General features: G+C 47.3%; 1 protein-coding gene across 2 annotated transcripts in view; it reads right to left on the reverse strand.

The window, feature by feature from the left end:
- Window positions 1–521: 521 nt before the first annotated feature.
- The window catches only part of SRGAP3 (SLIT-ROBO Rho GTPase activating protein 3), a 151,915-nt gene continuing 137,572 nt past the window's right edge, over window positions 522–14,864 (reverse strand). For both annotated transcript variants that reach the window (XM_088454644.1, XM_088454643.1), the window contains exons 21-22: window positions 10,997–11,324; window positions 522–6,564 (exon numbers count right to left, since the gene is read on the reverse strand). In XM_088454644.1, coding sequence (XP_088310770.1) covers window positions 6,148–6,564; window positions 10,997–11,324 — 745 coding nt within the window. In that variant the 3' untranslated portion in view covers window positions 522–6,147. The remainder of the gene's footprint in view (window positions 6,565–10,996; window positions 11,325–14,864) is intronic.

The following is a 14,864-nucleotide window of genomic DNA, read 5'->3' on the forward strand; positions in this document are numbered from 1 at the left end:
ACCACCCACAAACGGCACAATCTGTCACTCAAAATAGCGGCCCGACTGCGGGCTACGGGCGAGCACTTTCCCATCGCAATGACTGGTTCGCACACGCGCATTGCGAATCATACGCATGCGCAGATTGCGAAAAATCGCTCAATGCGAGCGAGCGCAGCATAGCGTCCGGGTCTGAATCAGGCCCTATATCCCATTTGAACAGTACAATATTTGTGCTCGCAATTCAAATGGTTATTGCAGTAAGTATAAGGGATGAGTAGGAGCCATCTCAGGTGGCGGAAGGGCCTGGCACTCCTCTGGGTTATTACAGGAGAGGGACTATAACATTATAACGCAGTATATAATGATATAAGGTTGTGAGCTGTACATTTTCCCCTTTATATGTTTGGAGCTGGTTGTGGTTTATTCTCTCCTCCTTAAGTAGATATGCCCTTATACTGTATATAGAGAAAATGACTCTAGGGATAACTCAGGAAAACACCAAACACATTCTACAAAAAACACCACCATTTATTCCAGAATCCAGTCAAGATATTTATTATACATCAGTTTCATTAGCATATATTAGCATATCAGATCAGACGCTCAGCCAGAGAGGGGAGTTTCCATAAACAATGTTAATATTAATATTGAAGAGGATAACATTAGCTATGCAGGGTTCAGCCAATCAGCAGCTCCTTTAATGTTACCTGGAGCCAACAAATACAAACAGCCAATCAGAGGTGGCCGACCAGCCACGCATTTCTCCCAAAAATGGACTCATGAGGCATAGAATAGGCCCGAGAGATATGTACATTGGCCAGAGAGAGACGGAAATGAGACCGGGGAGGGGGGAGGATTTGACACTTAGAGTGGACCTGTCCTCCAAAGACTTTGGGGCCCATTCAGCAACAAGTTTTATTGTTGCGTATGATAAATGGTGCTCCAGCCAATCAGCTCCCAACTGCCATTTTTCAAACAGATGAAGTCAGGAGCTGATTGGCCGGGGCACCATTACCATACGCAACGAGTTTTAAAACCCGTTGCGTATGATAAAACTCGTTGATAAATGAGGCCCTTTGTTGGCTAAAACTATAGGCATTCTGTCAGCAATCGCCAATATTCATGAGGTGGTTACTAGTGGATGAATAGGATAATGCTCATGATCATCCACAAAATGGCTGCCTTCTTTGGAAATGATTCAGAGATGCACACAATGTCGGCCTTGGAGTCTTAGGAGAGCCGATCTGAGACAGCACAGGCTTGCCCAGACGTTTACGTTAAGGGGAGCACTAAAGGCAAAATACAGATATGACAGACTACACGTGGAAGTGCTTGTAACCATGTCCTCCCGCCCAGTAATTACGACCGGATAGGGAATTGCTCCTGCTGTCACTCTATGGGCGGAACGTACTAAGCATTGTATCCGTCATGTGGTACATCCCGTCTGTCTTCGTGTACATACCGCGGTTGATTATCGCGGTATGTACCGAAAATATCGCAGAGCACAGCTCTCCCGATAAGAGCTGTCCTTTGCGATGGCTCCGGGGAGAGGGCCTTCCGGGTTTAACAGAGCCGCGGGGGGTGATGGGAGAGATCCGATTGGATACCTCTCAGGATAGGCGCCCCGAAAAGAAGCCCATAGGCTTCTATTGGGTAACGCCACCTGAAGATGGCATTACCCATCGGAACGAAGCACCGGAATGCGATTAGCTACACAGAGCCTCACAAGCCCTGAAAATGATCTTTACAGATATCCATCACTTTATTTCCTGATGCACTCTTTATCTCGTTTTAAACTGTATTACAAAGTGATATTCGTAAGATCCCGAGAAGAAAGGGTCCAGAGACAGTAAGTAGGGTGCTGTACACGTGACGCAATGACACACACGCAACTAGAATACTGCGACTTCAGCCTCCGACCCCGGGATACAAGAACAGCTTCAGCCAGCCCTGCTCCTCAGGGGACGGCAGGGTGACATGTGGGTGTGGCCTAAAGGCCCAATGACAAACTCTGAGCCCAGGGCACAAAGTGGGGCGGAGCACTCAGTTAGGAGAATATACTTTTATATATCACAACAATTTCATCATGTTGGGGAGATTGGATCCAGCTGCCTAGGAGCAGTAACATGATGGATACAGGACGTAAGATGCCAGCAGATATCTCTAATTTCAAACAGATGATAAAATAAACATGAGTAATGAGCTATTTTAAAACAAGGAACATCTGCAGCAGAAGTGCAGACAGGCTGCTGGGGCAGCTGAACAGTCACAAATTGCCCAAAGAATGCCATTAATTCTCTCCAAGCACCTTTGAGTGTACCCGTCGCCTACGCACATCAGCGCCAACCATTTTATAAAGTGTGCCAATATCAAGCTTAGAACTTCACTTGGAATAGTGCTATCACTGAGGCACGAGGCACATAGGCGAGGTCACTAGTGAACGGCAAGCTGCGTTTTCACTGATATATTGCTTCAGCCTTCAAACAATGAAAACACAGTTGATGGGATTATGGACCTCATTCAGAGGCGCTCGCAAAAAACGAGCGCTCGCTCTAAATCAGGACGGCCGCTTTTTTTTTTAACCCGGCCTCCTGGCCACTCGCTAAGCTGTGGGTGACCACGCACAGCTTTTGCGAGCGGCCAGGTGATGGTTGCGATTATCGCGACCATCGGGCTTGCGACAAGACCCTTGTGGTAGAGTCTCGTCTGTCGCAAGCCCCAGTGAGCTTCCTGCTCAAATAGAGCAGGAAGCTCACTACTGACATCACAAGTGATGTCAGTAGGGCCGCCCACAAACGGCAGGCGTTCCTTCAGAAACACCTGTTTGTCCAGCCACCCCCCCTCCCCGCCTACAAAACGGGGCGAGCTGTCGATCAACATCGACAGCCGCCCCGTTTGTAGCGAGCAGCGGAGCGAGTGAATTTCTCACTTGCTGCGGGGCTTGCACACGTGCGCGGCGTTTGCGCAGTGCCCAACCATCAACCCGCTTGCGAGCGGGTCTGAATGAGGTCCTATATGTGAAGTACAGGGTTATACTGTGCCAATCAGTACCCACTGACGTGCTAATTGCTTGGGCATGTGTAGAGGTCGATAAACAAGAGATGACAGTGATATTATTTATGTTTAACCACTGGGTGTAACGCGAACTTCACTGGGCGTTGTGGCGCACCCCGTCTGTAGTATTCGGACGTAAGGTTAATTTTCCAACTTAAGTCTTAAGAAGTATTTTCTTTTCAGAAGGGACAAAGGAGTCCTAAATTGCAATTTCTAAAATCAAAGGGTTCTCCCTGGTTTTGAAGCAGTCCCTGCTATAACTCCATCCCATAGCTCATACCCACCAACACCAAGAGTCCTACCCAACAACTCAATGCAGTTTTGACACAGGTTCTCTGGATCCAATGGGCACCAGACAGCTAAGACTATGTATCTGCGCCCTTGTGCTCTGCTCTTTAATTGAAGCCCTTATTTGATATACATTACAAACGGAATGTTCATTTCACAGCCATTGTATTAGAAAAATAAAACTAAAAGATATTCCTAGTGCAAACAGCTCCGGCCGGAGATATCGGGAGCTGGAGAGTCTCCTTGTCGTGTGCTTCTGCTGGAGGAACCCTGACTGCCCGTGTCCGACACGCGATCACATATGTACAAATGTGTGTATATATATAATGATACAGCATGTGTATGGCTGAACTTAACTGTGTGTAATGTACAGGATCGGCTGCAGGGGGAGCCGTTTGTCATGCTAACACTATGGTATGTGCTTCATTCGTTGGGTAGATTACGTTACTCAGTAATCCAGGCACCAATGTACCTGGCACACGATGCAAAGTACATTGGTTCTTATAGTTCAGTCTATGACACAGGCAAAGTCTCATGCTCCATTTCTTGTCATTGACTTGCCTCTGAACACATGGAAGCAGCCATTTTGTGTCCCCTCCTATGGCCACATTTTAATTACCAATCTGTCCTCCTAGGCCGCTCCTCCTCCCCCTCATAACATTGAAGCCCATATCCATGACTCTACCCAGCCCGTAGTGTCATTCGTATAAAATAAATGAGTAATTAAGGAAGTACCAGTAACAGAAACGATCATTGTTACTGTCATGCTGGCAGGATTGTGCAACAAACGTGAGGCAGCCTGTGGCCCCTGCTGTTCTGCCCGTGTAACCCCTGGGTCTGTGTGGCCTACTTACACCAGTGATGTGGGGTCCTTATCAGGCTATGGGGGGGGACGCATAAAAATAACCTGGCCCCTGCAGTGTTCAGCTCAGTTTATTGTCCATGTAGCGTATCGTACATTTCAATAATGGGGTTTGTTTCCCTTTTACTGACTATACACGGCTGGCTTATTCCTGTTGTGCACACACGAGAGATCAAAAAGTTGGTGTCAAAATCAATTTTTTTAGCTTTTAAAACTGTAAAACACTGGAATATTGTGAGAATGCAGTCTCTTGGCTCTGTAGTCATTGCAATTACTGTTTGCTAAAAGGTTTATTTAATAACATGAAGAAAGAATACACTTGTGCTGTAACCCATAGTAACCAATCAGATATTGGCTTCCATCATTTTACTGCAAGTCTGACAAATGAAAGTAACTGACTGATTGGTTGTTACAGGTTACATGATACGTCAGCATGCCGCACAATGTTACTCAAAAGCCTGCATGCGCCAATACTGTATTCCAGATCGCTCTAGAGCAGCCACGACACACTGGTGTGTAGAGGGTTATTCGCTATAATCCCGTCGCCTATGTTTGGATATATGCGCGTAGGCAACCAAATAAAACAAATGTTTTACAAGTGTTGACTAGAATCATTTTGTATTTAAAATGATATGAGCCAATTTGGTATCATAACATAGTCAGAACGATGAATCATTTTGTCAAAATGACCCATATTAGGTCTACTCTGATGTGGATGCAATGAATGTCTGACAAGTGTCTCCTTCAAAATGGCCGCTCAGTGCAGACGTTTTCTGAAATTTGCGCTGCTGCACTTCATAATGGGATGAGCATGTTATACTAGGATACGTTCAGCTTTGAATAAATGGCTCAGTGTTTAGTGATGTATATTACACAGGTTTCGTTGGCCTGACGCAGCCCCAGCAGTTTTTGAACTGTGACTCCCAGCCGGCCCGGGGTCCCTCAAATTATGTTCCCCACTTATGTTTTCCTTGGTCCAGCTTAAATCCCAGAGTACGGTGGTTAAAGTTAGAATAAAGCCACTGAGGTAAAATCTAAGGGCTTTCCTTAATGTATATTCATATATATACATATAGATCTCCTTTCCAGTGACAGAACAAACAGCCTTTCTGTGGTTTAAAGTTCAAGCATAATTCACATTTTCCTACATAGGTTGAACTACTATATAGATGTACGTATATATATTTATAAATGCTAGGCCTGTGGCCTACACAGGGTTGACAACATGACTAACATTTCGGAGTAATTATATACAAAGTTATATATTGCTCTAGGTATATGGAGCAGGCTCCCATATATTTGCCCTTGACAATGAAGCCCGGTACAGCATATGCGTAAACCAAGTAACTATCTCTAGGGCCTGGGAAGCCATAGTTGAGTTCCACAACTAAAGCAGCAGGGTACTGACAGAGAGGTGCAGAGGACAAGTGTGGGTCTTCCTTCAGGAAAATCAATGTCTCTAGTCCGTCCACCAGCATTTCCCTCCAAAGGCCCAATAAACGTCATGAATCCAGACTGCATCAAACAAGATCCTTAGACACCCCACAGTGCCACCAGCTCTGCACTCCCATTAGCTCTGGATGAGGTACAGAAGACTGAGGTAACACCAAGCAACGAGGCAGCTAAAAATGGAAAATTAAGACAGGATTTACCAAATTGTGCCGACTCGGAATGCATTTTAAGGCAATCTGATGGGCAGATGCGAATATAACCATGGCCTGTTTTGTTTGGAAGGTTGATGGGGTGAGCAATGTAGAGGTGACTGAAGGACTGGATCCTGTGTGAGATGTTTGGCTCTGGACAATGTCCACGTGGGATGTGCGTTTCCGAGAGGAGCCTCTGTGACATGTATGGAAAAGGTCTAATAGTGTAAACTCTAGAGCTCCTCTCCCATCCACCTTCTCACCGACCTTTGCCAGTGCGGCACATTACCATGGAACAGTATCTGAAGCCTGAGACAGTTACATGGTCCCCGACTTCTCCGAGGAGTTGTTGGGAAGAGCCTTCTCTGTAGGGGTGAGAGCTGGACTTCCCATTCCAGAGCTACTACTGCTGCTGGACCGATGCTGGACCATTGGCCGGGCCGGCCTCACGGGTGGTGGTCTAAGTTGAGCACCAGCCAGGCGGGCCGACAATGCCGGTTTGAATGTAGTCATCATTTCAGTGTTTGAGGAATTGCTTCTCCGCATGGCCGCATCGGGGTCTCGTATCATAATAGTGTGCAGGGGGCTGACTGGCTCAGAATTCGGGGTGCCGAGAGCTGGGTTCTTCATAGGTTCCAAAGTGTCCAGCACAACATCGGGGGCCTGTTTAGATGTATTTTGTCGTTCAAGTTCTCGCAACTCATTAAGGGCTGTGCTCATGGTCTTCTCAATGTCCTGCGATAGAGAATGAGACTGAGGTTAGGAAACGCCTAAATGTCCTAAATTTGCAATCAATTTTTCTAAACATAATTGTGCTTAAGGTCTCATTCAGACCCGCTCGCGAGCGCTGTACACTCGCAAGCGGGTCGATGGTGCCCAAGTGCGCATGCACACGACGGAGGGAGCTCCGTCGTGCGCATGCGCGTGACCCGGCGAGCAACGGGGAAGCCGTCTCTCCAGGTCTTGCACCAAAGGGGGCGTGCTGTCGATGGTGAGTCCGGGGTCCGACGCCCCACTGACATCACTAGTGATGTCAGTGGGAGTGATTTTGGCTCTGACAGAGCCCAAATCACTCCAGGGCTTACGGCAACGAGACCCTACCACAAGGGTCTCGTCGCAAGCCCGATGGTCGCGATGGTCTTGACCAGCGCGACCATCATCATGGACACTCGCATAAGCTGTGGGTGGTAACCCACAGCTATGCGAGCGTCCAAAAGGCCGCTTCGCAATTAAAAAAAACACGCCCTGATTCAGAGTGGGCGCTCGTTCAGAGCGTCCGGCTCTGATTCAGGCCCTTAGTTCTATGCTAAATGTATTGTTATGTTATCCTGCTGTGAGGTCTGTCAGTAAATTTAGTGAGTTCTGTCTGGCACCTCATTTCAGATCTTCCTGGATCTTTAAAAAAAAAGAAAATATTATCCTTTACTTGTAAAATCAGACTGGTATATACAGTACTGTGCAAACGTTTTAGGCAGGTGTGGAAAAACTGCTGCAAAGTAAGAATGCTTTCAAAAATAGCGGTGTTAATAGTTTATTTTTATAAATTCACAAAATGCAAAGTGAATGAACAGTAGATAAATCTAAATCAAATCAATATTTGGTGTGACCACCCTTTGCCTTAGAAACAGCATCAATTCTTCTAGGTACACTTGCACACAGTTTTTGAAGGAACATGGCAGGGAGGTTGTTCCAAACATCTTTGAGAACTAACCACAGATCTTCTGGGGATGTAGCTTGCTCAGATCCTTCTGTCTCTTCATGTAATCCCAGACAGACTCAGTGATGGTGAGATCAGGGTTCTGTGGGGGCCATATCATCACTTCCAGGACTCCTTGTTTTTCTTTAAGGTGAAGATAGTTCATAATGACATTGGCTGTATGTCTGGGATCGTTGTCCTGCTGCAGAATACATTTTTTAGCCAGTCAGACGCCTCCCTGATGTTACTGAATGATGAATAAGCACCTGCCTGTATTTCTCGGCATTGAGGACACCATAAATCCTGACCAAATACCCAACTCCATTTGCTGAAATGCAGCCCCAAACTTGCAAGGAACCTCCCCCATGCTTCACTGTGTCACACTCATTATTGTACCGCTCTCCAGCCCCTCGGCGAACAAACTCCCTTCTGTTGCAGACAAATAAATCAAATTTTGACTAATCAGTCCAGAGGGCCTGCTGCCATTTTTCTGCACCCCAGTTCCTATGTTTTCGTGCATAGTTGAGTCGCTTGGCCTTGTTTGATGGTAAGTCTTTTGACCGCAATTCTTCCATGAAGACCACTTCTGGCCAGACTTCTCCGAACAGTAGATGGGTGTACCTGGGTCCCACTGGTTTCTGCCAGTTCTGAGCTGGACATCTTCCGATTTCAAAGAGAAGTAAGTATGATGCACTAGGCTTCCTTGGCCGACCACTGCATCTACGGTCCTCATCGTTGTCCATTTCTTTGTGCTTCTTCAAAAGAGCTTGAAGAGCACATCTTGAAACCCCGGTCTGCTTTGAAATCTTTGCCTGGGAGAGACCTTGCTGATGCAATAGAACTACCTTGTGTCTTGTTGCTGTGCTCAGTCTTGCCATGGTGTATAACATGAAACTATATTCCACAACCTCACCTTTGTAGCAGAGTTTGGCTGTTCCTCACCCAATTTTAAGCCTCCTACACAGCTCTTTCTGTTTCAGTTAATTACTGTTTTTCAACCTACATATGAAGACGATGATCATTATCGCCTGTTTGGTATAATTGGTTAATCATACACCTGACTATAATCCTACGAAATCCCTGACTGTGTGCAAGTGTACCTAGAAGAATTGATGCTGTTTTGAAGGCAAAGGGTGGTCACACCAAATATTGATTTGATTTAGATTTCTCTTCTGTTCATTCACTTTGCGTTTTGCTAATTGATAAAAATAAACCGTTACTTCTGTTTTTTAAATTATTTTTACTTTGCAGCATTTTTTTCACACCTGCCTAAGGGCCGTATTTAATTTGGGGCAAATAAACTTCATTTTCGCCTATTTCAATTATTCCCATATTCAATTACAAAGACGTTTCGCCTGTGCGAAAAGTCTTTGTTAAAAAAAATGGGGATAAGTTTTCTCCAGTGTTTTGCTGGCGAAAAAAAGTGCAGAATTGGGGTTTAGGGACTTAAAAAAAATAGCCTGCACCCCTGGGAGTGTCCCCTAAAAATAATCTGTGTAAAAAAAATCGGGACACCCCAAAAAATTAACTTTAATTTTGGGGTTAAAAAATAAATAAATTAGGGAACACACTTGTAAAATAGCGAAATTGAATCCAGAGGGGTTCCAAAGTATGTGGCAGGTGTTCTCATCATTGCCGGTCGTAGCTGTAGGTGCATTTTTGAAGAATTAAAAAAAATCATTTTAGGGACTTAAAAATACGCTTGCACCCATTTCCATGTACCCCAAATTTGATGGGCATAGTAATTTTGCCCCCCCCCCCAAAAAAAATTCCTAAATGCTATTCTTCATCACCTTCTTCAAAGCCGCATTTATGCACCTGCTGTGACTATTTAAAAACCCGACTTCCCTTCAGCAGGCAAAAACGGGGGTACCCATAGTGATCCCCCATGTCAAGACATCTTTAGGGGGGGTCCAAGGATGATTTCCCGAAAATTGACAAAAATTTTTCGCCGATTCCAGTTTCGCCGAGTCCCGTTTTTGCGTCCATGGAAATTAAATACGGGGATAAGCGGGCACGCGCGTGATACTTTTCCGTCTGGAAAACAGGCGAAGGAGGCGAAAAGTCCAGCAGGTGAAAAGTCTGCACTTTTCGCCTCAAATTGGATACGGGCCTAAAACTTTTGCACAATACTTGTCAATACTTTTAAAGACACCAGTATGATTTAAGGGCTGTTGACCAGGATACACCAAGAGTTAAGCAGGGTACGCACGGGGACGATGTCGGCACGATATCTAATTTCTGGCTTAATCGGAAAGACAAATCAGCCGGATTGTACAGTACACGCCCAATCCGGGGTTCCATGCGATACCGTCCGACCAGTTGTGCTGCACGGCCGACGACGATATAGCATGCCGCGCCCTTGTGGGTAATCAAGGACAAAACGAGGGATCATTCTGTCATTCATTACATCGCTCTAATGTGTGCTAGTGAAACGATATGTCAGCCTGTCGTGCCGACACATCGTCCGGTGTGTACCCAAACTTACACTTGTAAATGTCAGTTATTTCTGTCATTATTAATCTGTTCCATCCATAACATTACATTGACAACAAATGTTAATGGATCTCGTTCTTATAATGACAATATAGGGTTTATATTGCCGTGTACAGACAAATCCGTTATATACACGGGGTGGTGCACTCCCTACTGTAAATAATAAGGCTATTATAGATCACTGACAGAGGGCCTGATTCGGACCCGCTCGCGAGCGAAGGACGCTTGCAAGCGGGTCGATGGTGCCCGAATGCGCATGCGCACGACGGAGGGAGCTCCGTTGTGCGCATGCGCGAGACCCGGGCGAGCGATGAGGAATACGTCGCTCGGGGTCTTGCACCAAAGGGGGCGTGCTGTTGATGGTGAGTGACAGCACGCCCCCTTTGGTGGGCGTGCCGGGGGCGTGGCTGCCAGACGGAGGCATTCCCATGGGAACGCCTACCATATGGGGCCGGCCCCACTGACATCAGTAATGATGTCAGTGGGAGTGATTTTGGCTCTGATAAGAGCCAAAATCACTCCTGGGCTTGCGGCATCGAGACCCTACCGCAGGGTCTCGTCGCAAGCCTGATGGTCGCGATGGTCTTGACCATCGCGACCATCATCATGGACGCTCGCTATAGCTGTGGGTGATAACCCACAGCTATGCGAGCGTCCAAGAGGCCTCTCCATTTTTAGGGAGGAGGGCCCTGATTCAGAGCGAGCGCTCTGCTCAGAGTGTCCGGCTCTGAATCAGGCCCAGAGTTCTATGACCTAGTCTATGCACAGTATTGCTGGAAGAGAGCTTCCGTAGTCACATACCGACAAGACCTATTATATCTGTACCACAGCAAGGGGCACAGGGTTCCTAGTGACATGTTGCTCATGAACATTAAGGCGATGACATCAGAGCTGACTGATTATACAGATATTATGTGCATGAATGTATCTGTATAGCAGCATCGCAGTGGTAATGGCTGAGCCGTGTGTAGTTACCTCAGCCAGAGCTTCTGCCTCCAACGACTTGTGGTCTCCCAGGCTGCTGTGCCTGGTCCCCCCAGTCACAGAGCGCAGCGATATCACATCGTGTAGCCCCTTCCTCTCCGGGTAATTAATGCTTCCAGCGCTTCCAAATGTCGCCAGTCTTCGCTTTTCAGGGCTGTCCACCCGTCCTCTGTTCAGCGAGAGCTTATGGGGGCTACTTGGACAGGCAGCAGCTCGTGGTGGGGTGTCAATACAGGGGCCCAGGGGTCGCGGAGGACTGTGGTTGTCCCCCCCACTCCTCCTGCGTGGTATGGCAGCCCCGTCAGATCTTAGCCTAACCCTGGAATAAAAGAGGTAACGAGAGAAGTGCTGAGTACAGACGATGATCCTCGAGGTTCAGGCTACATCTGCTGCTGATCATCAGCACAAGTCACCACATACTGGATACAGACAGCGCGGGCAACAACTGGGATCCCCCCCTTGGTGCGCACTTGTCATAAGGGCGGTAACTAGGGGGAGGTTAATGAAACCTAAAGAGGACAAGTGGACGTGTGTCCCACAGCAACCTATCAGATACTACTTATCATATATCTAGTACAGTCTATAAAACAATAGCTGTATTCTGATTGGTTACTATGGGAAACACCACTATTTGTCCTTTTCAGAAAGTAAATACTTTAGAATAGCAACCTTTATTTATACAGGCACCATTGTATAGCACACACTGGGGTGATTCAGCAGTGCACGCAGGCAGCTTGGCAATTCCGTTCTTACAAATGTGTGTATGAGACCCCCGGCTGCATTTGCAATTCCAGCACTGCGACTAAGGTCTGACCGAGCCGCCATCGCCTCTTCCCGAGTGAACAATGATGGCAGTCCCTAGATTGGTAGTCTGTACTTTACCGATTTCAATATAAAATACTTCTACTAATGTACAAGGCCGTATACAAGACTAAACCAACCTACATCTGTTCTCTATCTAATAATCTCCAACTTCTCCCCTTCACTCTGTATAACATCTCGTATCTCATCTACACTCATTACCAGCTCACATTCCCGGCCACAGGAGTTTTATCAGCTGTCACCCACAATGTGGAACGCCCTCCCTCACACAACTCTCCGCCAGCCTCCAAACTCTTCTCTTCAGACAAGCCTACCAAAGTCCTGAACCACCCTTTTACCTCCCTCTTTAACCTACCGGATTACCTCCCTCTACTCTACCCGATTACCTCCCTCTATTCTACCCGATTACCTCCCTCTATTCTACCCGATTACCTCCCCTCTATTCTACCCGATTACCTCCCTCTATTCTACCCGACTACCTCCATCTATTCTACCCGATTACCTCCCTCTATTCTACCCGATTACCTCCCCTCTATTCTACCCGATTACCTCCCTCTATTCTACCCGATTACCTCCCTCTATTCTACCCGATTACCTCCCCTCTATTCTACCCGATTACCTCCCCTCTATTCTACCCGATTACCTCCCTCTATTCTACCCGATTACCTCTCCTCTATTCTACCCGATTACCTCCCTCTATTCTACCAGATTACCTCCCATCTATTCTACCCGATTACCTCCCTCTATTCTACCAGATTATCTCCCCTCTATTCTAACCGATTACCTCCCTCTATTCTACCCGATTACCTCCCCTCTATTCTACCCGATTACCTCCCTCTATTCTACCAGATTACCTCTCCTCTATTCTACCCGATTACCTCCCTCTATTCTACCCGATTACCTCCCTCTATTCTACCCGATTACCTCTCCTCTATTCTACCCGATTACCTCCCCTCTATTCTACCAGATTACCTCTCCTCTATTCTACCCGATTACCTCCCTCTATTCTACCAGATTACCTCCCATCTATTCTACCCGATTACCTCCCCTCTATTCTACCCGATTACCTCCCCTCTATTCTACCCGATTACCTCCCCTCTATTCTACCCGATTACCTCCCCTCTATTCTACCAGATTACCTCCCCTCTAGTCTACCCGATTACCTCCCCTCTATTCTACCCGATTACCTCTCCTCTATTCTACCCGATTACCTCCCCTCTATTCTACCCGATTACCTTGCTCTATTCTACCCGATTACCTCCCCTCTATTCTACCCGATTACCTCCCCTCTATTCTACCAGATTACCTCTCCTCTATTCTACCCGATTACCTCCCTCTATTCTACCAGATTACCTCCCCTCTATTCTACCCGATTACCTCCCCTCTATTCTACCCGATTACCTCCCCTCTATTCTACCCGATTACCTCCCTCTATTCTACCCGATTACCTCCCCTCTATTCTACCAGATTACCTCCCCTCTATTCTACCAGATTACCTCCCCTCTATTCTACCAGATTACCTCCCCTCTATTCTACCCGATTACCTTCCTCTATTCTACCCGATTACCTCCCCTCTATTCTACCCGATTACCTCCCTCTATTCTACCCGATTACCTCCCTCTATTCTACCCTATTACCTCCCTCTATTCTACCCGATTACCTCCCTCTATTCTACCCGATTACCTCCCCTCTATTCTACCCGATTACCTCCCCTCTATTCTACCCGATTACCTCCCCTCTATTCTACCCGATTACCTCCCTCTATTCTACCCGATTACCTCCCCTCTATTCTACCAGATTACCTCCCCTCTATTCTACCAGATTACCTCCCCTCTATTCTACCAGATTACCTCCCCTCTATTCTACCCGATTACCTTCCTCTATTCTACCCGATTACCTCCCCTCTATTCTACCCGATTACCTCCCTCTATTCTACCCGATTACCTCCCTCTATTCTACCCTATTACCTCCCTCTATTCTACCCGATTACCTCCCTCTATTCTACCCGATTACCTCCCCTCTATTCTACCCGATTACCTCTCCTCTATTCTACCCGATTACCTCCCTCTATTCTACCCGATTACCTCCCTCTATTCTACCCGATTACCTCCCCTCTATTCTACCCGATTACCTTCCTCTATTCTACCCGATTACCTCCCCTCTATTCTACCCGATTACCTCCCTCTATTCTACCCGATTACCTCCCTCTATTCTACCCTATTACCTTCCTCTATTCTACCCGATTACCTCCCTCTATTCTACCCCTGACACTTTGGACTTCATTCAGAGGCGGCCGTACGGTCTACGACCGCACGGCCGCCTCGATGTTTGTCCAGTGTGCATGCGCACGAGGGAGCCGGCTACTTCGTGCGCATGCGTGAGACCCGCTACGACCGACAGTGCCGGTCGTAGCGGGTCTCTTTCCAAAGGGGGCGAGCTGTCGAGGTTGATTGACAGCTCGCCCCGTTTGTAAGGTGGGCCGGGGGGGTGGCAGCCCAAACGGAGGCATTCCCATGGGAACGCCTATCGTTTGGGGGAGGCCCCACTGACATCTGTAGTGATGTCAGTGGAGAGCTTCCGGCTCTGACAGAGCCAGAAGCTCTCCGGGGCTTACGACAAGTGAGACCCTACCCTAGGGTCTCGTCGTAAGCCCCGATGGTCGCGATGGTCTCTGACCATCGCGACCATCACCCTAGCGGTCGTTAGAGCTGTGGGTGTAAACCCACAGCCTAACGACCGAAACAGAGGCGGCCGGTCAGGATGCAAGCGGCCGCCCAGAGTCTGAGCGACCGCTTGCATCCTCCGACCGCCTCTGAATGAGGGCCTTAGTTTTTCGTGTATAGGAGGAGAATAAAAGTGACTACCCCCAGACTGACCCCGCTGAGCGTCTGGATCACTGATCCTCACTAACCACATTCTCTCAATGCAATCTGTCTGAGCCAATATGTATCATACTCCTATCTTCCTACAGATTGTCAGCTTGCGAGCAGCGCCCTCGTGCCTACACACGGTCAGATTTTTCTTCAGATCTGAACGA

This window comes from Taudactylus pleione, unplaced genomic scaffold (genome assembly GCF_031769625.1).
Source record: "Taudactylus pleione unplaced genomic scaffold, aTauple2 ptg000624l, whole genome shotgun sequence".
In the NCBI taxonomy this organism is placed as follows: Eukaryota; Metazoa; Chordata; class Amphibia; order Anura; family Myobatrachidae; genus Taudactylus; species Taudactylus pleione.